Source organism: Capsella rubella, unplaced genomic scaffold (assembly GCF_000375325.1).
Source record: "Capsella rubella cultivar Monte Gargano unplaced genomic scaffold, Caprub1_0 scaffold_7, whole genome shotgun sequence".
NCBI classification, from domain to species: Eukaryota; Viridiplantae; Streptophyta; class Magnoliopsida; order Brassicales; family Brassicaceae; genus Capsella; species Capsella rubella.
In genome coordinates, this window is record NW_006238917.1 from 11,084,394 (window position 1) to 11,110,994 (window position 26,601).

At 33.8% G+C, this 26,601-nt stretch overlaps 5 protein-coding genes across 5 annotated transcripts; 2 read left to right on the forward strand and 3 right to left on the reverse strand.

Moving 5' to 3' along the window:
• Nucleotides 1-1,915: 1,915 nt before the first annotated feature.
• LOC17879197 (small EDRK-rich factor 2) lies at nucleotides 1,916-2,790 on the reverse strand. The gene is made up of 3 exons (XM_006284820.2): nucleotides 2,662-2,790; nucleotides 2,292-2,394; nucleotides 1,916-2,189 (listed from the first exon to the last, which is right to left on the reverse strand). Exons 1-3 carry the CDS (start codon nucleotides 2,666-2,668, stop codon nucleotides 2,087-2,089), a joined length of 213 nt encoding a protein of 70 aa, XP_006284882.1. The 5' UTR covers nucleotides 2,669-2,790; the 3' UTR covers nucleotides 1,916-2,086.
• Nucleotides 2,791-4,752: 1,962 nt separating this feature from the next.
• On the reverse strand, nucleotides 4,753-10,669 carry LOC17879109 (DNA (cytosine-5)-methyltransferase 2). Its single transcript, XM_023779289.1, has 12 exons — nucleotides 10,561-10,669; nucleotides 9,095-10,452; nucleotides 7,506-9,015; nucleotides 7,257-7,421; nucleotides 6,950-7,151; nucleotides 6,746-6,857; nucleotides 6,502-6,643; nucleotides 6,210-6,407; nucleotides 5,785-6,066; nucleotides 5,526-5,687; nucleotides 5,214-5,432; nucleotides 4,753-5,080 (listed from the first exon to the last, which is right to left on the reverse strand). Exons 2-12 carry the CDS (start codon nucleotides 10,438-10,440, stop codon nucleotides 4,931-4,933), a joined length of 4,488 nt encoding a protein of 1,495 aa, XP_023635057.1. The 5' UTR covers nucleotides 10,441-10,452; nucleotides 10,561-10,669; the 3' UTR covers nucleotides 4,753-4,930.
• Nucleotides 10,670-14,004: 3,335 nt separating this feature from the next.
• Nucleotides 14,005-15,687, forward strand: LOC17877483 (PLASMODESMATA CALLOSE-BINDING PROTEIN 1). The gene is made up of 3 exons (XM_006284506.2): nucleotides 14,005-14,391; nucleotides 14,535-14,568; nucleotides 15,309-15,687. The coding sequence occupies exons 1-3, from the start codon at nucleotides 14,094-14,096 to the stop codon at nucleotides 15,562-15,564; spliced, it is 588 nt and encodes a 195-aa protein (XP_006284568.1). The 5' UTR covers nucleotides 14,005-14,093; the 3' UTR covers nucleotides 15,565-15,687.
• Nucleotides 15,688-20,228: 4,541 nt separating this feature from the next.
• LOC17877407 (protein PAM71-homolog, chloroplastic) lies at nucleotides 20,229-22,875 on the forward strand. Its single transcript, XM_023778834.1, has 9 exons — nucleotides 20,229-20,532; nucleotides 20,729-20,885; nucleotides 21,384-21,567; nucleotides 21,710-21,757; nucleotides 21,852-21,948; nucleotides 22,047-22,276; nucleotides 22,365-22,415; nucleotides 22,499-22,603; nucleotides 22,688-22,875. Exons 1-9 carry the CDS (start codon nucleotides 20,394-20,396, stop codon nucleotides 22,751-22,753), a joined length of 1,077 nt encoding a protein of 358 aa, XP_023634602.1. The 5' UTR covers nucleotides 20,229-20,393; the 3' UTR covers nucleotides 22,754-22,875.
• Nucleotides 22,837-23,916, reverse strand: LOC17879943 (dirigent protein 18). The gene has a single exon (XM_006285015.2). It carries the CDS (start codon nucleotides 23,652-23,654, stop codon nucleotides 22,932-22,934), a length of 723 nt encoding a protein of 240 aa, XP_006285077.1. The 5' UTR covers nucleotides 23,655-23,916; the 3' UTR covers nucleotides 22,837-22,931.
• Between the last annotated feature and the right edge of the window lie 2,685 nt (nucleotides 23,917-26,601).

Here is a 26,601-nt window from a genome sequence, read left to right on the forward strand (position 1 = left end):
GTAATCTGGAAAGCATCCATGGATACTACTAGCTAGATATGCCATCAAGCTGAATAATGGTTTTTTCCGATTTGATTCCAATGTGAGATTCATTATCAAAAGCACTTATTATAAACTTTCTTTTTGCTAAGAATGTAAATATTTTATTAAAATTAAATGAAAATTTAGTTTAGGTTACAATCCAAGATTATAAACCTATAACAAATAGTCCTATGGCAAAAAAAAAAAAAAGTAAAAACATGGAAGCATAGATAACACACCAAAGATTTCGGTCCATCCACTCAACCAAAGCAACAAAGCTAAAGGAGATAGATGAAGCGATTACGATTTTGATGTTCTTTCCGAATCAGATACAAGAAAATAAGGGCAATGCCGGATGAAGACGCTACTATAAACACACTTGTTATAAACACACTTATCATATTCTTGTTGACCACTATATATATCACATTTCAAGGTTCTAAGATGATGTAAGCCTGAATTTTAGCAAGGGGCCTAGGAGTCTTCTAATTTTCTTTGTTCTTCACAGGTCAACGCAAGTCAACAGTCATCAAACTGTTGATCCGTTTTCTCCGTACACTTTGTTCCCAAATTCTTTTTTATCTAAATTTGTAATTTGATCTCAATTTGATTAAAATGCTTAGTGAATCTAAAGTGTTGGGTTTATTTTAATATGGCTGATTAATCAAAACCAGCAGGTTATTTCAAGAACTGGTTTATTCAGGTTTCAATTAGACATTGTAAAGTGTCTAAGTGATTGCGAAATGATTCATTGAGGAAACATGCATGAGTTCCACATGATGGACCAACCTAACGTTAAGAGTCATGAATACAATTTGATCATGTAGTAAAGCTGGAATTTCAGAGTGATAGATTGGCCTATAAACATTTGAAGTTGATGGTAAAATACGTGTTTATTGTGGTGTGATTGTAATTGCTTGAATGTTTTTTTTTTGTTTTTTTGGGTAATTGGCTGCAAGCCTGCAAGTGATTTGTTGCATGTGTGAGAACGTACACTCATTGTAATGAACCCCAATCAAGGAGACAACGTTTACACCATTTCAGAAAAGACTATGTAAGAACACTGAATACAGAGGTGTCTTTATGTTGAAAACTTAAACGCGTGTGTGAGAACGTACACTCATTGGAGTACCACTCCTTTAAACCATCAAAGAGATGTCATTCATTGAGCAAACATGCATCAATGTAGTCATTCAGACAACACTTTCCGGTAAACAGAATCTGAGTTTAGCCTAAAATGCTTTCTAGAAAAAACCATTCAACTATCATAAACTTCAGTACAGATCAAAGACCAAAAAGATGTACTAAAAGTCTAAAAGCATCAAACTGCATCCTTATAACAGAGAAAGCATAACATTATTCAGACGGATAGAGATGTCGGTAAATATATCTCACATCGGATAGGAAGAGAATTAATCGATGATATATAAGACCTAAGGGAATCAAACTAATAAACTAACCTTTGGGAATGTTCTACCTTAAGGTCTTGTGGATATGATTAGGGTCGGGTAGAACATCCCCAAATATTGATCGATTAGTTTGGGTTCCCTTGGGTTTTATATAGCATTGTTTCATTCCCTTCCTAACAGACGTGCGATATTTTTACCCACATCTCTATCACAAACCGTCTAACTAACCTACCCGATTCTGTAACATTCTGAGAGTAAGAGTTAAACATATATAGACAGAGTAACAAGAACTATAGTGTCCCAAACGAACACAGTATAATTGCTAGTCTACTTCATAATAACAGATCGAAGAAAGACCAGAGAAGATTTCACCATAAGCATCAAATTGCAATTTCCACTCAGAGCTCATATTTAAGTGAACATTTTAACACACAGTAGCAAGAACTTCAAGAAACAGTATAATGGTAAATCTACTTCACAGCAGATCAAAGATAGACAAAATATGATTTCACCATAGAGCATCAAATTGCAATTTCAACACAGAGACAGCATAAATGGGATTCAGACAAGAGTCATAGCTCAGATCTAAATAACCCAAATTTCAAACATAAAGTCTACAATATGCTCAAAAAGACAAACCAAAAGGATCATCAAAATCACTTCTTAGCAGCTCCTTTGCCTCCAGCTCCACTACCAGAACCAGCAGCTGCAGCTTGAGCAGCCTTCTTAGCTGCCTTCTCTTGCAATGCTTTCCCATCTCTGAATCATTCCATTACACAACAACCAACCACACAGACCAAATCATCACACAAACATCAGATCAATTCAACTAAAAAACCCATTTCTTAGATTTGTCTTTACCTCTCACGACGTTGCTCCGGCGTCAGACCATCGTCGGCGTTCTTACCTTTTCCTCCAGCACGAGCCGCGGCTCTTTCACGGTCACGCTCTCTCTGACTTCCACGTGACGATCCCAAATCTTGAATCAAAGAAAGCAACAAAACTTTGCTCTAATATCTTCACAAATTCAGAATCTTTATAAAAAACCCATAAGCAAGATTCGAGAAAAAGTCATCAAGATCTAATCTTTGCACAAAAACAGAGTCAGAGAATCAAAACAGAGCAATCTAGAAACAAAATAAAAACCCTAAATTTGAGATCTTTTTAATCCCTAACCCTAACAAAGATTCGTAGATCGAGCAAGAAACAGAATGAAGCAAGAAAAGGATATGAGTCATGGCTGAAACGGCGATTTCCAAGTGGGTTCTCTGTAAAGTCAACAATGCTGCCGAAGAAACGCAATGCAGAGGCAGAGGAGGAGGATTTGAGGAAAAAGATTGGATTTTTAATTTTTATATATATCGCAGCGGATTTGTGTTAAGTCGACTTTGTCGTGCGCCTCTCCTTTAACATATTCTCTAATTTCTCGATTATATTATTCCTTTTCTAATATACTTTTACCAACTTGAGAGAATATGTTTAGATTTTTTTGAAAAAATAATTTCATACATTTAAAATAAAAATAATGCAATATATAAAGTAAAATTTGCTCCAATAATACCATAATTACTTTTTGAATAATAACACAATTGTACCCATTTTGTTAAAATTATTTATTTTTGGTGACATTTACACATGTGATTTAGAATTTTACAAAGTTAAGTTTCATATTAATGATTTTGATTAATTTTAGTGTATAATTAATTTTTGTGTAGAAAAATAATTTAGATTTTTAATTATAAAATAGAATATTATAAGCTACATGATATTAATTGTGTAACCTAGATTAATTACACGTATAAATTAAGGTTTTTGTTAAATCTACGATTTAAATTAACACTTTCTTTCATTTCTTATAAAGCACACATATTCTTATAACATTTTAGTAAATAATATTGCACTATCTACTATACTATATTTGTATACACATTTGATGTATGAACATATAAATGATGTATATATATACGTATAAATATCTGTATATTTGTATAGATATATATCATCTATGACGTTAAATATATAAGCAAATTGCACAAAATATGCTTCAAATTTGCTTGAAACATATTTAAAATATGCAAAAAGGATTAATCTGTTTCTCTATGTACATGAAACAACTAAATTTTCAATAAAATATTGATAGGTCTTATACTTTCTACTTTCCCCGATGGTTAAAAGTTAGTCTTACATAAACTACTTCAAAAAAACATAACGAATGCATGTAAATGATTTGATCATGCTCTAAAGCCGGTGCTCGCCATCAATAATAAAGGAGATATTGGTAAAAGGAGCATTTTCCATATCAGTGAGTTGCTTTGTGGTCGAATAGATTATGCAATCTTAAAAAAAAATATTGGTTTCGAATTGTTAATGTACATGTAAAAGGCTATATGAGAAACATTAATAAACGACATTGCTGTATTTTTGTGTTACCTCATAAAGCGATTTCCCATTACTGAATAAAAAGCCCATCGATCTTTCAATAAAATAATTTTTTAAGAAATGCATTCCTTCTTGGTCCAAAAGAGTGTCTTGGTTCCCATAGAAACTACATTCATAAAAGGCAGCTTTGTGTCTATAGACTTATAAAACTACCGTTTGTGCATCATCTGCGTCAGGGTTTGGTGTCATAACCGTTTTTTATATACCAAGCAAATGACAAACAAAAATCTTAAATTAAATACTCAATTTCATAGGAAAATAAATATTTTGAGAGAGAGATAATTTAATTAGAAACCATAAAACAGAGAAATAATGGATACCATAAAACAGATAAAATATTTTTTGTTAGATACATCACTAAATTTATATTAAACTATCCACAACACAAAGAGGCAACAATATCTCAAACTTTTATCTAGCTAAGAGAGACGTTCATTAGAAACCATAAAGTAGAGGAAATTTGTTATTAGATTCTTTATCAAATATAAACTATCTTGGAAGGATGATGAAAAAATATAGACATAGCTGATCAAAACTTCAGTTTTGACATAATGTTTACTACAACAATTAACAGTTACAATACAACTACTTTTGTGTCCCAAGTACTAGTAAAAAAAATCGCTACAGTCACTTGGCTATTTGTGGTTGTGCCTTAATATTCGTGGCTATAATATCGTTTATACGTTGGATAACAAACAAATTAATTTAAACATTGTCCAGTGTCAGATGAACTCTTTAAGTTATACATTTGAAAAACTTTTTTCCATGCAATATGATCGAAAACGAGGCTTCTTTCTATCGTTCTTATATGGTTATGAAGGTGAAAAAACATCATTGATTTGCATGGAAAAAAAAATAGAGAAATGGATTCAAGATGTTCCAATAGAAAAACATCAAGACGAATAAAAAGATAAAATAAGAATTTCCACCCAAAATGGAAAAAAACAAACATCTCCTTAGTCTTTAACAACAAGTATCATTCAAATGAGTTTCAAGAAGAGGATAATAGTTTTAAAAAATGGAAATGACAAATTGACAATCATGCAAATTAGGTGTGCATTTTAAGATTGGTCTTGAAGAGAGCACTTGAGATGTAAGACCTCTTTAAGCTTCCGACCAAGAGCAAACGCCAATGGTGGAGGGACAGCATTCCCAATCTGCCTATGCTTGTCCTTGATCTTCCCGGAAAACTCATACTTATCCGGAAACCCCTACAGTTTTTCATAAGACCATATTTTCACTTAAAAGAGTATTGTGTCCATACACTAAGATTACTTAAATGTTATTGATGTTATATTGCTACAAGACTGAGTAGGAAGGATCGAACATAAGAGTTTTTATTACCTGAGACCGGGCGCATTCACGGACAGTGATAATTCTATCCTGGTCAGGGTGGAAGCACATTCCCACAAAACCCATGGGCTGAGGATCAGTGGTCGAAGTGGGTAAGTTTCCTTGCCAAGCCAATCTTCCATAGAGTCCCTTATATTTCTTGGGATCATGACCTTTGTTTGATGCAGCAAAAGGAATCAATTTTTCCACCATCCCGTTTGATAACACCACCTGTAATATTATATGAAATTACATATATATATATATAATGATGTGTAGATTTAATAAGAATTAGTGGTATGTTTATATAAGAGTACGACTTACGTTTTCGTCGGGCAGGTCACGCCAATGAGCACCTGGCCTCTTAGGGATTTTCTTGCAGCGAATAAGATTTAGTTCGTTCAGCGTTTTACAGATATGATCTGTGAGAACGCTCATGTTCTCTCTCATCTTCTTCTGAAACCACGAGACTGGACGATCTTTATACTACAAGACACCAAAAACCATAACTTATTGTTATTATATATGTAAGGTAATTGTATTTAAGACAATGTTCTTGCGGTGGTAGTATATTAAATCATACCTTTCTATGTATCTCGGATTCTCCGTTTCCTACAGCTGGAAGATCGCCAATCGCGTCTCTCACCGTCATTGAGCGGTAAGGTGCACCGAATTTAGTAGTTTCAACAGCATTATAAACTAAGTCTTGAGACGACAGTTTGATTTTAAACCCCGGATTATCAAACACATGCATTGGCTCTGGCCATTCCGGGAGAACTTCATTAGGTGCAGCTGCCCATATGAAAGCTCGTTTACGCTGTTGAGATATCCCAAATGCACCTGCCTCCAACAGTCCAAATCTTACCTACATATGTCAACATACTTGTAATATGAAAACCATTGCTCTTGTTGCATATGTCGCCAAGTTTTACTAAAGAGCAATGGCTTGTGGAACAAAAAGACCCAAAACTCAAAAATAATATCATTAGGAAATAAAATGGTAATTACTTGATAGCCCATTTCAAGAAGAGACGCGAGAATGAGCTTAAATGTACGTCCATTGTGGTATGATATTAAGGTCTTCACATTTTCTAGCAGAAAATACTTTGGCCTGAAGTAATCAGCAAATGACAAGTATGCTGATATCATTTCACATTGGACTTTACTCCAAGTGCCATCGGCGAACCTGTTCATACGAGAAAACCCCTGCCAAATTCTCCAGATTAACAAGCCTTTTCAATTTTAATGAAAAGTTATATCAAAGAACAAGAAAAGTAAAACAATACTCTAAAATATTTACCTGGCATGGAGGGCCTCCGGTGATGAAATCTACTTGACCAGGCAATGGAAGAGCACTCTTATGGTTTTCATCTAGTTGAAGTTTAGCTGCCTCCTCATGAGAAACACAATCATCTAGGTCTCCACATTTCTCCATTATAGACCTATTAATCAATAATCTCAAACAACTGATCCCAAAACAAGAAAAAAAAACCCTACATGGAAGTGTATTTAAAGTGTATTTTTGTTTTCGGTTCGCAATTTACCTGAGAATCGCGTTGCAGTTATCGACAAAAACCGTTGCCTCGGGATGGTTTTTTCTGAAAGCTTGTGCAGCTGGCTCTTCATACTCTATTGCCCACTTTGTTTTGGATACACCTTGTGTGGACATAAACCATGCACATGAATGAATACAAGTTGTTCAAGCGTTTCGAAAGATAAAGTGTTTATGACTAGATATAAATACATACCCGCCTTTTCGAGTCCATAAGACAGGCCACCACATCCAGCAAAAATATCAAGTGTAGCTAGACGCATCTCTTTGGGTATCTCATCAGCCTTCACAACCATGCTAGAGTCAGTTTCAGTACCTTCTATTCCCTTCCCTTTCTTTTCTCTTAGAAGTTTCTCATCTTTAATCTTAGAGAACTTCAGCTCTATACTCGAAGGCAACTGTTACAAGACAGTTCAGAGAAACAAACACTTCAGCTTTTTTGTCTGAACCAATACTAATCATAATCTTTAAAAACTATGTAAAAAATTAATTAAAATATTTACCTGCTTGAGAGAATGATTAGAGGAGTCATAGAAGAGCTCACAGAAGAATATATGGTTTGATATTGGATACTCACTACATAAAGGCATATAGTTTTTCCTCCTTACTTCACATTTGCCATTTATAGCCTCTGGAGGGAGAACAAATGTGTCCTCGCTATAATAGATCTAAACAATTGCCAAAAATAGATAAGATTATTAGATAAAATCTTAAAACATTAACAAATACTTTACGTAAGAAATAGTTGTTACCTCTTGGATGTCTGATCTATAAGCCTTCTCTTCAGATATATCCTCGGGTCTATAAAACCTTCTCAAGTTTACTTCAAAACAAGTATTATAACCTTGTCTTGGTTCCTTTAGGACAATAACATCAAGTAGTTGACACACGACAAAAGCTTTTAGCCCTATGTTCTTCCCATACTTGAACTTTTCTGTTCTTGTAACCTTCTTGAGTCCATCTTTCGTTATGTATTTGGGGATAACATAAAGAAAATCTCCGGCAGAGTACTCGATCCCATTGGAGAGGAAACCTGAGTTTGTAGCATTGAGTTTAGTTTTGGACTTTTCCTCTTCGTCCTCCCTGATCTTGCATGAACTGCAGAACCCTGAACCGAGACCCATGTCTTTTCTTGGAAGACTAAAGAATCCTCCTCTCTCAGGTGAGTACAAGCTTTTGCAGTAGTACTCAGTTGGCAAATCTTTAGCTTTTCTTTCTTCTGCTCTTGCCCGGTCAAGCTCATCCGCAGCCATGTTCTCTTTCCTATATTGATGACCCCATGGCCTTGACCGAATCTCCAAATTGATGGCTCCTTTAATTTCCTCGAGCGGAATGGTGAGGCATTCGCTAGTCAAGAAAAGTTCCCTTTCGTTAGCAGCTGCCTCTAGAACAGTCTTGGATCCTCTTTGTAAGAGTTTCCCATGTAGCAATTTGCACTGATCTAAACTCTCGAACATGTACTCTACTAAGTATATCACCGAAGTTTCTTCTTGATAAACATCTAAGATGACAGCACCACCAACAGCAACCTTTTCACCTCCAACAAGAGCTTGTCCATAAAGAGGCTCACCATTACAAGTTTCTCCAAGAATCCCACCTTCCCATCTTATTTCCATTTTCCCACAACTACCTCGGATTTTCATAGGAGTATGAGACTTTTCAACCTCAACAGCTTCTACTACATTGTCCTCTTCTTCATTCTCATCCTCATCCTCATCCTCATCTTCAACCTCTTCCACTATTTCTTCAACCTCTTTGACTTGATGATCCTCATCGGCGTCTTCAACCTTTGGAGATTTTTTGTCACCCCAAATTCTATCGATAAGCCGAGTTGTTGTTGCGGGTATGACTTGCATCTTAGGTACCTTCAATTTCGACCTCGGATTCCGATTCTTTATGTTTTGCAGAATTATCTTCTCCTCAATTATCCATTTTGTGTGGTACCTATTCTGCATTTTACTTGTAAGATCAAGAACAAATGGACACCTTTTGATATCCTTGTCAGGATATTTTGTAAGAAGCTCCAAGATAATTTGTCCATGGACAATCACATATCTCTCAACCTCCAAAAGATTAGAAGAAATATAAGCTCTATCATTCTCCTCTAACCCACACAGTCTTTTTATCACATCTCCATATGAAAGCTTAGCAACCCTAGTTTCATTCTTGAGCAAAGCAAAGATTCTTTGCCCAACCCTTGCTGTCTTCATAACAGGCTCAAACCAAGGAGCATATTCCTCTGATGGTTTCCCTAGTTGATACCTACATTTACATAATACATATATCAACAAAACAACACAAAGTAACAAAATATATGTAATGAACTATATAGTAAGCTTACCAAGCCATATCTGTTCGTAAGAAAATGAAGGTAATGTCAGCACCAAACTCAATCTCCCATTCCTTTATCTGACTAAGGAATATGCTTGATCCGACATGATCATCATGTGACCGTGTAGAGCTCTCCGCATCATCTAAACAAAACCCTATTTCGTTATCTCCATTTATCACACCTGACCCAAACATTGCCACATCAATATCAGCACAAGGCTGCATGGGAAGTAGCTCGAGTGATATAAACCGTGACTCGGAGTTATAAAGACACCAATTCTGAAGCGTTTTGCATTGCATGTCTCTTCCCTCAACCTCATAGCCATGTTTGTAAAGAAGAGTCTCATCCACTTCTTCGTTGGTGCTCTCGTAATACTTTGGAGGAGGATAATCATTGGCAATCTCGACTTCATTGACTTTAATGTAAACTCCATTTGAGCTGGCCTTACTTCTCCGCGGCTGTATAAACTTCCTATACTCTTCATCTTGTACTAGTATAGCATGCTTAGTTCCCTTAACTTCTTCAGATGTCATACCATGGCTCTCATCTATCCTCAAAGCCATAGTACAAGGAACTTTACTACTCTCAGATCTTAAAGAAACAAGAACAGGATTGTTAACAAAGCTTGCTTCCAAACCAACGAGTTGGTTATATATGAATTCTCCTTGGAATCTAACAAAGTCGTGGACGGCTACACCACTTGAAAAGAACTTGCTTCTACTAATCGTTGACCTAACAACCGCGGCAAGTAGCCCATCAAGGCTTGTATCTGGATTCTTGGACAAGCTGTTATACACAGCCACACAAGCAAAGGCTTTCTCAAAGAAATAATCAAACATCTTCTTGTATCTGGTAGCTGGTTTACACAAACAGTACTCCGCTAAATCGGTTGAGATCCATATCACCGGGGAACCTTCTTCGTAACCAGATATGTACCACCTCTGTACCGGGCCAAAAGATTCACACCTCACACCCTTCTCTTTGCTTTCTTCTTCGTCTAAAGGTAAGATAAAACCTTCAACTAAAATGGTTTCACCAATCTCCAACATCTCTATGGGCTGATGAACTCTACCATTATCATGGAAAATGAAATTACTTAGCCTCCGCTTAATTGGCATCATCAGGCCATCACCATCGTTGATTCTTGAAGATTTAGTCTTCTCGAACGCTTCAAACTCGTGCTCCACAACATGCATCTGTTTCTTGGTTTTAACAGTTGCGAATTCCTCAGAGATATCGATCGGATCCTCCTTGAAGTTTGTACATGCTGCTGCTCGCCTTGGCCTCTTTGTCGTCGTAGAGACATCAGCCGGTTCAACACTTCTCTTCTTTTGTTTCCTAGGTTTTTTCTCCATTTCCACAAACACCTGAGTTTGAAACAAGAACTATATCATTAGCATGCAATTTTAAGGACAAGACTTTTTCTATGAATCTATGTAATCAAATCTATACAAAGAAGTGTTTTTTTACATCACCTTGATTATATCGACGTAAACCTAGCTTCGAATCTAGCTTGATATTGACAAGAAATTTAGAAGAATGGCACAAGAAAAATATATGTTTAGTGAAAGTTGTAAAACAAGAGAGAGAGAGAGAGAGAGGAGCCAAGTATATTACAAGTTGTAAAAAAGGGAGATAAGACTTTTTTAAAATAGGACAAAAAACGCCTGAAATTTGTTTACATTTCGGGCAGTCAAAAAAAAATCTTTTGATAAATTCTATATTACAAATTTCATTTAATATGATGAGTTGTAATTTAGATTTGTTTCTTTTTTTTATAAGTTGGAAATTTTTAGCTTTTAGGGAAAATCTATAAATCATATATATCTATTAATTAATTAAATGTCCATATTTTTATAAAATCAAATCTGAATTCAAATAAATGTTGTGATATATTGTATACAGGTGTATCAAAATTAAATTACATTTGACTAAAAAAAATAGAAATATATGAGAAGATAAAGATTTGGTTTGAATATTGACCGAACTATATAGAAGTTTTTCTTATCCTTTTAACAATGAGATAACACCCTCCATAAACATAAAATGGACCTTTTTAAAAAACTAAAAAAGAGAGAAAAAAATATATTATTCTCTTTTAAAACTTTTTATTTTATTTTTTACCTTAAACAATAACATTTTCACTATTTTGTAAAACTGACATTTTTAGTGCTGGCAGAAATGGTGTGTTACATTGTACATAGATGTTTCAATATGCGTTTTGTAATTTAGCTTTTGGGCAATATCCCACATATGTCTCTTCATCAGTATTTGCTCCTATTGTAATAAACACTGTAAAAGTCCAAATATTTGTTACTTGTCCGAATGCATTACTTACAAGTGTAACAGTCGAGATAAAATAATGTTTTTCTCTATTTTATGAGTTCGACTTTATTATAGCTAGATATCATATATGATATATGGTCTGGTTAGTGTAAAAAAAAAAAAAAGATATATGGTCTGGTTATATTATAATTTGATGTAAGTAATTTCTTTGCATTTGAATAATAAGACACATCTACCCAATTTGTTAAATCATTTTGAGTTTTACAAAGTTTTATTTTATTTTATTTTAATTAAAAAAAGCTTGCAATTTATAAAATATAGGCCTAAAGGTTATTTCCGGATTAGGCCATACAAATCACATTAGGGCCCAATCCATTTACAACTAACCAAACTAAATTATTGAGAAGCAAAATCGACCGGGTTCACAAACCGAACTAAACCGGACGCTGAAACCCTAATCTGCAAAGTGCAGACGCATAACACGCAGTAGCCGCCGTCCAACTGATCTGCGGGTACTCACCGGAACAGAACCTCCGGGTGAGCCTGGACGATGCTAGTCGAACGGAGATGGTGATCCAAGATCCGTTGCCATCCCGCCACCATAAAGCGGTTTTGAGAAAGAGGAAGAGAACCAAGCTAACTTTTGTTGAGGAGGTTTTCTTGCTCAGTCGTGAAAGAGGACATCAGTGGGGAGCAGATGAAGAGACCTTCGCCGGTGGCTTAGCTTCGCCAGATCGAAGACTACCTCCCCAATCATATTCGATCTCGTGAAACCTCCAAAGACTCAAGACTCTTAATCTAACTACTCTCCTCTCTCGATCTTCGCCGTGAATCTCCCTCTTCCACTCCGTGTCGCCACACCGCCGGTAGAGCTCATCTCACAGATTCTTCCTTGATTTTGAACCAACAGCTTCGTCGGGAAGATGTAATGAATCGCGGATGAAGAACCATGAGCCGAAGGGTCCTCATCGTCACCAAAATTGACTGAGAACCCAACGCCGGTGCATGAGTTTGTGATAAGAAGAAGAAGAGTTTTTGAGAGAGAAATCGCAGCGAGTGAGATCCACGCGCGCGACTCTCTCTAAAATGTTTTTGAGTTTTACAAAATTAAATTTCATACTAATGCAATTAATTAATTTTAGTGTATAGATAAGTTTTATGTAGCAAAATAATATAGATTTTATATATAACATATAATAAGACTACCTCCACATACTTAAAAAATTGGGGTGTCTTTAAATATTATAAAACTACCTCCATTGGTAAAAAAAAAATTGGCATGTCTTCAAATAAAATTTTGGGTAAATAGGAGGGATCCGTATCTTTTGAGAGACACTTCAGAGTTCACATGCTTTGGCGTCGTTGGTATGCCTTAGTTTTAACTTAAGGGTGTGACGTGTTCTAAATATTTTGGATTCAAATCTAAACTCTAGGGAGTTTAGTTAAGGTTTAGTTAGTACGCATTTATTAAATTAATTAAAACGTTTATTTATGAAAACCATGTTCTGTTTTTTTTATAATATACAAGTATTATGTTTACAATTAGAAGTTACTATGACCTAGAAATAAAAGAATAAAAAATTGTAGTTGAAAACTGAAGGCAAATTTGAGTGACTTATATAGAATTTCTCTTAAAAATGCTTAAATGGAATTTAAATGAAGGAGGTTGCTTAGAAACGTGTGACTTAGCTTGTTGAACTCTAGGCGAGTGTGTGGTATGGTTATAAAAACGTTTGGAGCTTAGTTTGATTAGTGTGGTTGGAGATTTTGTGAGGGCAACATTATCGGGAGTATCTTAGCCTATCTTAGGGGGCTAAGATATCATGGTTTTTGCAAAGGAAATATCTTATATATTCTCAAAGGTTCAGGATAAGCTAAAGGTTTAGAAAATGTCTAGATATCTCTTTGTCTCATAAGATTCGCCCTGGTTTGTAACCCCGAGGTTCATTCAACGTTGGTGCTCTATATGGATGAGGGTTTCTAGCCATGGCTTGTGACTCCGAGTTCTTCTAAGAAGCATACATGGCTGGCTTTGAAAACCCTTTATGCCGTGGTACAACATGCATCTATCTTCAAAACTCTTTTAAGGGACCTTCATCGAAACCCAATTACTACCAAGTTGGAGCATGGGGCACGGTTGCTATTTTTTTATTTTCTGAAAATATTGCTTAGGAATATTGCTTAAATATTATATAAAAATAATATTAAATTGAAAATCATACATCATATAATAATGTTACATAAAAAAGGCTTAAAAATTGTTTTCACAGATTTGTTAAAAGCCCTTAAAGGCATTCCTAAAACATATATATACAACATTTCTTTGACTTTGTTATATAATTAATATATACCTTAATGTTATTTATACATTTTATATAGTAATTACATGTATAACAAACAGATCTGAATTTCGAAACCCTGCTTTAATTTCAATTCCACATATTGCATGCTTTTATTAGAATCTTTAATTGATATATATGGATAAAAACACAAAAAAGAATGTAACTAAGCTTTATTTTTAAAAACAACTCCGAAAGCTCAGTTTCAACATAAGCAACAACAACAACAAAAAAAGAAGACAGAAACACAAAAAGAATGTGAATTAAAAAGAGAAAGAAAAAAAAACAAAGCAAAAGCAAAAGAGAGTGGAGAGTGGTAAGGCTCCACACTCAAACTCTTCACTCTCACTCCTTTCTTTTCCTCTCTTACCACTTTCCCCAATATGGCTCTCTTTCTCCAAACTCTCTCCTTCCTCCTCCTTCTTCTCTTCCCTTCCTCCACTGCCATGTGGTGCGTTGCTCGGTTCGACGTTACAAGCCAAGCTCTTCAGGCTGCTTTGGACTACGCATGTGCCGCTGGAGCCGACTGTGCACCTATCCAACCTAATGGTCTTTGTTTCCTCCCTAACACCGTTCAAGCTCACGCTTCTTACGCTTTCAACAGCTATTTTCAACGTGCAGCCATGGCTCCTGGCTCATGCAACTTCGCCGGCACATCTACAGTCGCAAAAACTGATCCTAGTATGTATTTTACATAACCATAGTTAAACAAGATTGAATAACTTAGTAAAACTGTTATAATAGTTTATGGTGTTTATTGTTTTTTGCATTCTTCATGTTTTATACATTTTTGCTCTAACTTAGGTTTTTGTTATTGTGTATAGGTTATGGATCATGCGTGTATCCAAATTCTGTGCGGTACGTAACTTTTATGGATGTGTTTATTTTGCATATTACATGTATATATACTCGTATGCACTAAGTAGTATTTTTTGTTCTTTCTATATTTACTGTTCGTTTCTAATATATTTACGTTCTTATAGTTTTCTCTGGTAAAAGAAAAAGCTAGCTCACGATATTTTCATTCATTTGACTGAGAATGATATGATTCTATTCATGCGTCGTACGTACTAATTTGCATGACTTTTTATATGTATATCACATTCGATGATTCTGGACCGTTGGATGATCTTTAAGAGTAATCATTCAACGGTAGAGATATTTGTTTGCTCATCTTTAGTTCTGTATTCTGTTTATGTTCGTTAGTCAGAATGGTACAAGTTTCTAAATAATTAAGAGAAAAGAAAGAAAAAAAAAAAAAAGAGAAAAAGATAAAGATAAAAAGCGTGTTGCAGTGTTTTACTTTAGAGATTTCGTGAATAACAAGTTTATACAAGTTGATGATGTTATTTGCATTTTACTTATATTGTAAAAAGATTCTTGATTCTAAATTTGTTTCTTTTTTCCGATTTTTAATCATTTTCCTAAAAACATCTACTTTATAAATTTATATCAAATGTTTTATGTTGTTTATATATTAAGCTATCAGTACTCGTATCATCATTTTAAAATTTGGATAACGAAAAATAATGCATTAGTTTCTAAGTCAAGTGAACAAGACAATAATGTTCTGAACTGTTTTGGTTTGGTCATGGCAGCAACGCTGGAGGCTCAGCTTCGACTACCACAATGGGAGGAACACCGAGAACAACCACTGGAAACAGTCCAATGACGACACTGAGGCCACCATCGTCTGGCACCACGACATCACCGTTTGGAATAAGTGGCGGTGGACTTAATCCAGAGGGAACCACTACCACTAACACCGATGAGTCTGGAGCTTATGTAATAGACAAGACTACTAGTACTGTCTCTATAGCTTTATTGGTTGCCTTACTTTTGTGGTTTATATAGGTGTTAAGTAGATTCTTGTCGTAGAATATATATGTACGGTTACAACATTTTTGTTAAATGGGTTTTGTTAGTGAATTGTTTCATAAAAGTCTCTTTACAAAAAAAAAAGAGTTCAGATCGCTATTTTTGTTTTCTTTGTTTCTAACACATATTAGCACTTTTGGGTTTCATTTGCAAGAATTATCATTTTGGGGAGATATGAGTTATGCCACTTTTTAAAAATCAAATTGGAGAACGGAGATTTGCTAAAACATTTAGCAAGAATTATAGTTATAAGCCAACATAATTTACAATTTACCTTCATCACTAATTCCATTGGAAACAAAATAATTTCGTCAATTTAGCGGTCAAAATTCAGATAAACGTGCGGATTTTTCCTATGTTGCATGGAAGCGGAAACGGATACGCGGAAACGAAACGTTTCGGAAACGAGAAACGAGTTTTTTATGAAATTAGGATATGGAAACGTGTTAGAAACGCTAATAATATATACATATATCTATATATATAATATTAACATCAAACATCCAAACTATATTAATTTTAAAATTATTTGAAATAACACGTTAATCAAAATATATATACTAAATAATTTAACTAAAAGATAAATATTAAAACATTGAAATCCAAAATTTATATATTAATATATCATATATTATTGTATATGTGTATTTAAATTGAATTAGTCAGGTTTTAAAGTTATAAAAGTAATCACTCTATATATTATAAATCAAAATTTTTGTTTATTGAGTTTCTAAATTAAAAGTTTAAGATTTCGTCGGGTTTCCAAAATGGAAACGCAAATTTCTATTGTGTTTCTAAATAAAAAAAATTTGGAATCGTGTTTCCGTTAGAATTTCCGAGTTTCCAAGAGTTTCTGTTTCCGAAACGTTTCGGAAACGGGAAACGCACTTCGAAAAGAGTTTCCATGCAACCTAGGATTTTTCTAACCATGTAGTCTGACTCGGGTCGCAGCCATTAATAATAACTTTAAATTTTGGCCCATTTCCAATAAAATATGCTTTAGCCGGATCATTTAATCTCCTCGTTTTTTTATATTTAATTCACAACTATATTAAAATAACTTCGAATTAATAAGAAATATATATATATATATATATATATATATATATATATATATATAGTATAATTGGTTATGTCATGGTAATAGCTGTTATGCTGCTTGTTTATTTTTAAGTCAATAATTGATAATTATTTCAATGATAAGTGTAGTGGTTATATTATCCCAAAATCATGCTCAAGGTAACATCAAACTTTGTGAGGTTATGTATGGTTCTGTCTGCATAGAAGAACCAATACCTACATTCCGGTAATTTTTCTTATGCACATCAGATAACTTAAAAAGTTGGATTCCCTAACAACCCCAAGATTGTTATACGATCATGCATATTTTTTTTTTTGTCGTACGATCATGTATAAACTACACATCAATCCGCTTGTCATTTTGGTAATAGAAATGCATATAGTAAGACAATAGAATTGATGAGTGAAAAACAATAGAATTGTGAGAAGCAAACTTAAAATGAGTAACTATATAAGTTCTTCATCAACATTGCATCAACAAATGAATGTGCCACCATAAGCTAGTCTAAACCAACAACAGAAGTAACAAAAGGGTACCTTGAGATATCACATCTCCACCCAAGAATATAGTTGGTATACAAAGATCTATGTAACTTATAAAATCTCATAATTAGATCCTCTCTCAAGGAGTCTTCCTGGATAAAACTGTTATATCTTACTTTCTATAAAGATATTTTCTTAAGGAAATAACACCTCTAAGATATCTCTCTTAAAAAATAGCCCAACCCAAATGTAAACGGTCCAACCAAGCACTTTCCATATAGCAACTATCTTCCTACTCATTTTGGAGATCAAAATTCTTCACGTTCCAAGCGAAAATTATAGTCACCTAATTTGTTTTTGACGAGACTTGTAACATCTTTTACTTTTACCTCTTGATTGGTTGGCGTAGTAACAAATATATTATTTTACTCGTGCATATAATAATTCATTTTGCTCTTTGTTAAATTTTGGTTAAATTATCAATAAAAAATAAAACAAATTAAAGAAACAAAATCTGGGAAAATAAATGAAAAATATTTGGATTCATCCCTAAGGATATTGAGCGACTTTTATTCACACCCTCTTAATTATGCAATCAAAATATAATAATATGTCATGTCATAAAATAAATAAAAAATAAATAAAATTACAATAAGGAAAATAAAACAAATTAAAGAAACGAAATCTGTAGTTTTTTTTATTACAGAAACTTTATTTCGGCTTGGATTTATAGTAGCCTTATATTTTATTTACATGAATTGAAGTACCAAAATAGTGTAAATTGATCTTAAAAAGTTGACCTCTAAACATAGTTTACAAAACTGAGATTTTATTAAACAAAAGCAAAATAGTTTTCATAAAATTGAATATTATAATTTTTATTATTAAACAAATATGTTTATGGATATTATCTTTTTGCATTCTATTATCAAATTCGGAGTTCAATTTTTTGCCACCAAACCAGGGTTAATGCCATTCAGAACATTAAGATATTATGACTATACACTAAAATAATGAGTAAATGCATGATAAGCATTTATTATCTTTACAATATAACACTATGCACTTAAATAATAGGACTATGTAATAAAATGACGAGTAAGTGCATGATTATCACATTATCTTTTAATTTTCACTAATATAGCTATAATAAGTTCTTTTACTTTTTGTTTAAATGCGTAATTTATTTTAAAAAAATATGTACAAAAGGTTTCAAGAGGTCGAGAACAATAATCAATGGATCAAAGTAAAGAGAGCCATAACAGAACCAGTTTAAATGAGAGGGAGGCAGCTCAAGGCATGAGCATGTTCTTTTAGCTTTATGTGGTTGCATGACACCCAAAGTTCTATTAAGTGTGTTTAGATTTTCTCATCTTTTTTTCAGTGTATATGCTCTCACATTATTTATTCTCATCTTTGATTTAATATTTATTATATATTCACAAACTATCATAAATAAAATCTAAAGAGCATTAAACGTAAATAATATGTACATAAAATTTATCTTGTTCATCCATATAAGAAAAAAATAGTTACTTAGACGGAATATAAAAATTTCAAAGTCTTATAAATAATATAAATAAGATATAAGTTTGATGCTTAACGGTTTTTTTATACGAGTGTTTAGTATGGGACATAATAATCCTCATAAACGTTATTAGCTATAATAAGACGTGTATTAACCAAAAAAAATATTAATTACTTTGTAACTTTATGCAGTAAATTTGTAATAGAAAATACCTCTTTTGAGAAGTTTTCAAATGTTTTATTTCTCAAAAAAAAAAACTCTTTAATTATGCTTTCATTGAAACTCTTATACAGATACAAATAAAATCTAATAGTTATTCAAACTAAAATTTGGGCCTAAGTAATAAAATCGTACATTGGTTCAGATATAAATTTCAAATTAATTAAGAAATAGTATTTCTCAACCATTCTCCATTTTATTATTTTTATCTAATTTATATTTATCTATTCAAACTCCTAATTAACATTTTCAAGAATATCTATGTTGTGATATTACGCGGTATAAGACTTTCTGCGTTTTCATAATCTTCCATGAGTGATTACAATCGTATAACACCAAAACATCAAACATATATATATATCTCCTATTAAAACAGAATATTTTTATTCAAATCCTAATAATGATTAAACTATCACTATCCAAAAAAAAATGATTTAACTATGGAGGATACTACAGGGTATAATACTTTGGTCCATAAGTTAATTATTATTTTTAAATATATATATATATATATATATAATTATAGTATAGTAAAATGATCGATTTTCTACCATAAATATTGTAGGAAAATGATAAGAAGTAGGAATGTTATATCGCTTTCCTATGAAAAAATGTCCCTCAAAAATTTTATGCTGGCAAGAATTTCATATAAAAGTGGTAAACAAAATTATTATTTTTCTACCAAATTCTTTATATGAAATACATCTTATCGTTTTCCTACTAAATATTTTCATTTACCAAAATTATAAGTGAAATATGTGATTTTGTTAGTAGTTATATTATTAGATACAAAACATATACAGTTAACTGTTTGTGATTAATTCATATAAGTTGATATTACTTTGGGTATGATTGTCTTAAGTGGATGCAAGATCCAAATTTAAAAATCATTTATATTTATCCCTTTAAAACACACATAAATTACTACATAAGTATTTTGAAATTTTCTTTCCTATCAATTTATTAAGATTATTATCATAATATACATTTTTTGCATAGACATACATATTAGGGACAAAAAAAATTTGTATAGCGCTTATCGAATCAGAAAATTTTCACACTGTTGCTTGTATTTTTGACCTTCAATATTACAAAGAAAGAAAATTTCACTTTAATTTTACATTTTATTTTATATTTTTTAATGTCAATGGTAAATGAACCATTAGAGAAAAAAGAAAAATGTTAAAACCACATCAAACCATAAACACTTACTCAAAAACACTTCTCACTTTCTCAGTAACTATAAAACGATGTCGTTTCACTATCCGCTCACAACACACGTGGCACATCTAGAGTCAAACCCCAACCGCACAGACAAAGAACTCAAATTCCAATCCTATCTCCATCACCAAACCACTCTTCTCTGCTTCGATTTCGAGTAAAAGATCAAACAAAAGTCTCAATCTTTTTTTCTGGGTTTCTAGTTTATCACCAAATCTAGCTTAAACAATGATTCACTAAACTCTCTGCTTCCGTGGATTCAGAGTAAAAGATCATGAAGCTCATAAGCTTGAGCAAGAATGCTAATTCAACAGCAGCAGTAGCTGTATCTTCAATACGGAAACTCCAATTCCTCTCTTTGTCTGAATCTTTGCCTTGTCCGAAGATTTCGACTAAACCCACGTGTCGTCCTTGTAAGTTACTCCTCCTAAGAATTTGAAAGTTCAAGACTTTGCTTGCCAAGTTTCGATTTTGATTCCATGGATTCACCAGAGAAACTATACTTAATTTGATTTTGAAAGTTAAAAATTTTGTATTACTTGTTCATATGGAATTGAAGCTTTTTTAAGAGTACGATTTGAACATTTCTAGTACTAACTAGTTTTGTAGTGAGATGTAGACGGAGACCAAAGTTGGATTTGCTCTGGGGAAAATTTAGAGTTCGTGCATCAGATGCTGGTGTTGGATCCGGGAGCTATAGTGGTGGTGAAGAGGATGGATCTCAAAGTAGTTCTCTAGATCAATCTCCTGCTAGTTCGTCAGAAAGGTAACAAGTTCATATTTGTTTCAGTTACCAAGGGAATCAACATTGCTAATTTTTAGAGCCTAAGAGTATAATTGTAAACAATATTAGCAGTGAAGTGAAGCTTCAAAGTTGAAAACTGTGTCCAAGTGTGAAATACATTGATATGGATCTGTTTTTGTGTGGTCTGCTTATTTTGTGTTTAACCCTTGTTTGCTGCATCAGCAAGAAACGTTTAAAGGACATAAAAGACTGGGAACTAAAAATATATCAGGTTCTTATATGTATCTTTCATGTTTTTCTTGGAGTGAAAGCATACTGAGTTGGGAATCTAGTGCTATTGGTGTTTATGTGTCTGTAAGAGAGCAATCTCAGTTGGGAATAACGTTAGGCATTTAGGTTCCTGTAAAGTTATTTGATTTAATAAGTCTATTGTGTAATAAGGTTAATTGAAGCTTATGTGGGTCTACTTCTCTATTGAAATGTATATGTGATTCTTGCATCTTCATTGTATCGGTGCAGCTTAAAACCTCAGGGGCCATTCCCTTACTCTTTATCGATAGCACTTGTACTATTAAGTTGCGGTTTGGTATTTTCTCTAATCACTTTTGTGAAAGGAGGACCATCCTCAGTTCTAGCAGCAGTTGCAAAGTCAGGCTTCACAGCTGCCTTCTCACTGATATTTGTTTCCGAGATTGGAGACAAGGTAATCTACATATGTGTCTTTCTATTTTGAAGCTCGTCGCCTTTAGATTACTTTTATGTTATCTGAATTTTTGTGTATGTAAATATCGTACCCTCACTTAACTGAGCATGTGATCTCACTTATGTCGTTTTTGGTTGGCCAGACATTTTTTATTGCGGCTTTGTTGGCCATGCAGTATGAGAAAACACTGGTAAGTTTTCTGCTAATAGTTCTCTCTTACTCCCTTTGAACCTTTTGTTGTAATTTATGATGCTGATGTTATTGACCTTGGATTTCTTGACAAGGTCCTTTTAGGTTCAATGGGAGCTCTATCTTTGATGACTATCTTATCGGTTGTTATTGGGAAGATATTTAAATCAGTGCCTGCTCAGTTTCAGACAAGTAAGTTATCCAAGGTTTCTTAATCCTGAAGCTGTCACTTTGCTCATACAAAGTTTTATGATAAAGATATGATGAGATGCTTCTCTGTCCTTGAACAGCACTACCAATAGGAGAATATGCTGCAATTGCGCTTCTCATGTTCTTTGGATTGAAATCTATTAAGGATGCATGGGATCTTCCACCAGCAGAAGTCAAGAATGGTGAGGAAAGCGGTATCGAACTTGGTGAATATTCTGAAGCTGAGGAACTTGTGAAAGAAAAGGCGTCTAAAAAGCTCACAAACCCACTTGAGATCCTCTGGAAATCATTCAGCCTTGTGTTCTTTGCGGTAAGAAAGAAGAATTTGTATGCATTTGTCAAGAACCTTGACTGAACCATCTACATTATGATAATTGGGGATTCTTTGATCTAACCAGGAATGGGGCGATCGATCAATGCTTGCAACTGTTGCGCTTGGTGCTGCACAGGTTTGATTTGTACCCATAACACCACAAGGTTTACTTCAGTAAACACTCAACCTATCATTTCTCTTTTAATTATGTGTTAACAGTCTCCATGGGGAGTTGCAAGCGGAGCTATTGCTGGACACTTAGTGGCAACTTTGCTTGCAATCATCGGCGGCGCGTTCCTTGCCAACTATATCTCTGAGAAACTGGTACGAGCAAATGCTTACATAAGTCCATTTACAGAAACCGAATTGTTCACAGACTAATGATATATTGATGGCCTTTTGATGCAGGTGGGCTATGTGGGTGGAGCTCTCTTCTTAGTTTTTGCTGCAGCTACTTTCTTTGGAGTATTCTGAGCTGAGTGAACGGTCTTATTCTTACTTCTTTTGTTGGAATCAAAGCTGGAAAGCAATAAACCAAACCCTTGTAACAATAGTTGTTGGAATAATCACAAAAAGGAAACATTCTTAATTACGAATGGCATCACACATTTCACACACATTCATTCATTCATTCACAAGTTCTAAACAGTTCTCAGTATTTTAGGTGAACAATGATCCTCAACAACATCTCTGCTCCATCAACAAAGTGTTGCCCTGCTGGAATCAACGGCCTAACCTCTGCGAACCCGCAAGCGTTCTTAAACCTCCCGGTTCCTCCAGTTACAGACAGATGTGACATGGTGCTTCCAATCCTATAAATTCCATAGAAATTGAGATTATCATTGTACTCTCCACCTTCAAGCATAACTGTGAAAGCCATCATCTGTGTGCTTCCATCGGCTGAGCTAGCAACATAAACCCCTTGAGCCTTACCAAGTGGCTGTGACCCCAAGTCAGGACCGGATGTGACTATGTCGTCAATCACCGTGATCGTTCCGAACCCAAGACTAAGACCATCAGGACCCAACTGTGTCTGAATCCCATTTAGATTCTGACCAGAAAACGCTGTTCCAGACAAACCAGTACCTAAAGGAATACCGGTTATACCATTAGCCGTTGGCATAGCGCCATTTGCATTGGGTATAGCTACACTGTCTTGGGGTGGAACGAAACCGATCGGCTTAGCGAATGGTACTTGACCGTTGTAGATATTTCCAAGCAAACCAGTAATAGGTCTTGCCGTAGGACTGCTCCCGCCAAGTATATCGTGCATGTACAATTCGAAAATCGGGTCTTCAGGTGCAGGATTGAGTGCAGTTGCTGCAGTAAAAAGAGCAACTATGAGAAAGATTGACGTTGAAAGTGATTTAATCATCTTGGACGTTTTGGATGGCTCTTGGTTTTGTTTTTCAGGAAATATTTGAATGATTTGAGATTTTGATGAATTGGTCTATAAATACAGAGGAAAGTGATTAAGTGAAGTTGTTTGCATATTTTAGGATTGTGAAGTTGTTCAAATGGGGAGGTTACTATGGCCTTGTGTTCACTTTATGTTATTAATTTTATTTTTGAGACTTAATCCGATTTGGGTGGTTTAGGTTTGTGAGCTATGGCCAACAAAAGTCAACTCTCTTGTTTCTAAGGGTACCTTACTGATACGAACAGATTAGGTGATATTTTTAAGGTAATGACTAATCGTGAAGATTCTACATTGAAATTGCTACTTTTCATAAACAGTATTCAAGCCAAGCCAGGCACATAGGCAAATACATTGGATAGAAAAACTAAATTTTCTTTTGAGAAAGTTGTCTTGGTCTCTTGGAGACAGTAAGAATTGCACTAAAACCTGATCAAATTATAGAATTTGTGCAAAGGAAAAAAAAATCAAATTCTCAAGGTAACTGATCTACCACCTTACTAGAGAAGGTTGAGGATATCACCAAATATTTTAAGGATATCCATTTTTTTGAAAAAAACGGATACAAATACGGATATCCGTGTATATAATTTTTTAATCTTAGACTAACTTTTAGTCCATTAACTTGACTAAATATTATTAGTTAATGTTCCTACTAATTTTGAAATAGAAGAAGAGGCCAATAACGAGATTAAAATGATATGGAGAAGGAACAAGTGTGCTAGTAGTTTTTACCTCTCTGTTGCATTCTCATCATATCTGGGTTAGAGCATGGTCACTTTCACAGAGAGACTTATAATTTGTATGTTTGAACCTTAAACGAAAGTAACATACAATATATAATATTTTTAATTTCTATTTTTTTTATATTTGTATAATTTATATAGTTTGAAATATTTTTATATAATTAATCGTATTTGAAAGTTTTAATATCCAAATCATATTATATCAAGCTAAAATTATCTTTTAAAACTTTCTTCACTTATCACCACGACCTATATCAGCCTAACATTGTCAATGGTTATCACAAAGTTTATTACTATACCGGGGAGAGTGAAGAGGTCAAATTTATTCAATCAGCCTTAATTTTCTCATTTTATCATAATATCTCATTTTGAAAAAGTGCCATACAATGAGGAAAAATAAGGTTTCGCTAATTAATATTGTTTCATGTGTCATTGTTACTGTGGTAAGCGTTTGCATCAGCGAAGAGGTTTTAGTCATTCACGAATATGAGAAAGAAAGACAAATGCAAATAAAAGAAGGGACATTCTCTAAAATACCATCATTTTTGTTTTTAGAACACAAATACCACAACACTAAAATTAAATTTTAAATTTTCATACTTTAAATTCTAAATTCTTTAACCCTATCGCCTAAATACTATACCCTAAATTGCTAATAATTAACCCAAATCAAAGATTTAAAATTTCATACCATTGAACAATAATTTGATTTTAGTGGTATTTTTGGAAAGAAAACCAAAATGATGGTATTTTGAGGAATTCCTCTTAAATTATATCAAGTCTAAATATAATTATGTTGTATTCTTGGTTAGATATCAATTCTACTCCGGTTCTTTTGGTTCTCTATTTATTTTTTGGTTCTGTTATTTTGTCCAAGACGATGGATAAAACCATTTTTAATAGATGTATCTTAGCCAAATATTAGCCTAAGACCAACATTATTGGCGTTAGCTCCCTAAGATATTCCCAATAATGTTGCCTTAAAATACCTCCACATCGCATACTATATACGCCAAATAATAGACTAGCAAATGTTTATATATAAATGCCTCCTAAGATATTTTATCAAAACCTCTATAAGTTATTACCGCTAGAACTTTGATGATTTATTAATTTATCGATGTTAAGTATATTATAAAAGTTTATTGTTTAATACTAGTCACTTTCAATAAAGAAAAAAGTTTCTAACGGTCTAAGCAAAATTTTCAACAAACATAACACCAAAATTTGCTTCAATTCAATGATTCTCTTTGAAATAAATTATTTTACGTATTTTCAATAATAATGAATCATCAAAATATGCCCCATGTAAATAACACACGACTCAATAAAAATCATGAATTAACATGTAGAAGGTTGTTATCCATTATTATTGTTATCAATTATATAGAATAATAAATATTTGAAATTGTTAAATATAGTTTTTAATAGTTTAAATAGTCAAAAAGATAATAAAAATGTTATTTTTTTTCTAAATGTACTCATATCCAAATGAGTTAACTGGTTGATTAATACGATACTATAAAAATTTAATAGGAGATATAATAATGAAGCTAGAGATGTATAAATTGATCATACCATTGACATCGACCATTCATCGATGGTATTATCTACAGTGAGACCGTATTTTCTCAACATGTTACTATAACCTCCACCGCTAAAATGACCACCGACACCAACCGTCGGACAAATCCCACCGGGATAAGCTAGGGTTTTGCTCTTCTCCCATATATTGTAATAAACCTCTCCGAGGACCGGTTTGAACCCACGCGGTTTTGCTAACCACGTCGACATCAACCGACCGGAGATTAAACATGTCAAGGACAAAGAACGGTTCACGAGAGTACGTAACGTACGACAAGCCATCGTAGTCGTGGCCACCGCTTCTTATTTTTCATCTGAAGGTTGTTGCGTTTGCCGCAAGTAACCGCGGCTTGGACGTGTGATTCATGTGTTGTGGCGATTATAAGGAAGGGTTTTGGAGTGTTGGAGGTGTTGAAACGGAGGTTGCGTATGTTGGCTTCTAATACGGAGGAGTAGGAGCGGTTTCCGGCGAATAACACGACGGCGGAGATGGGATGTTTGGGTTCGGAGTTTGAGGTTAGGCATTGTGTGAAAGTATTGGATGATGAGTTTGATTCTTGTATGAAGACGACGAA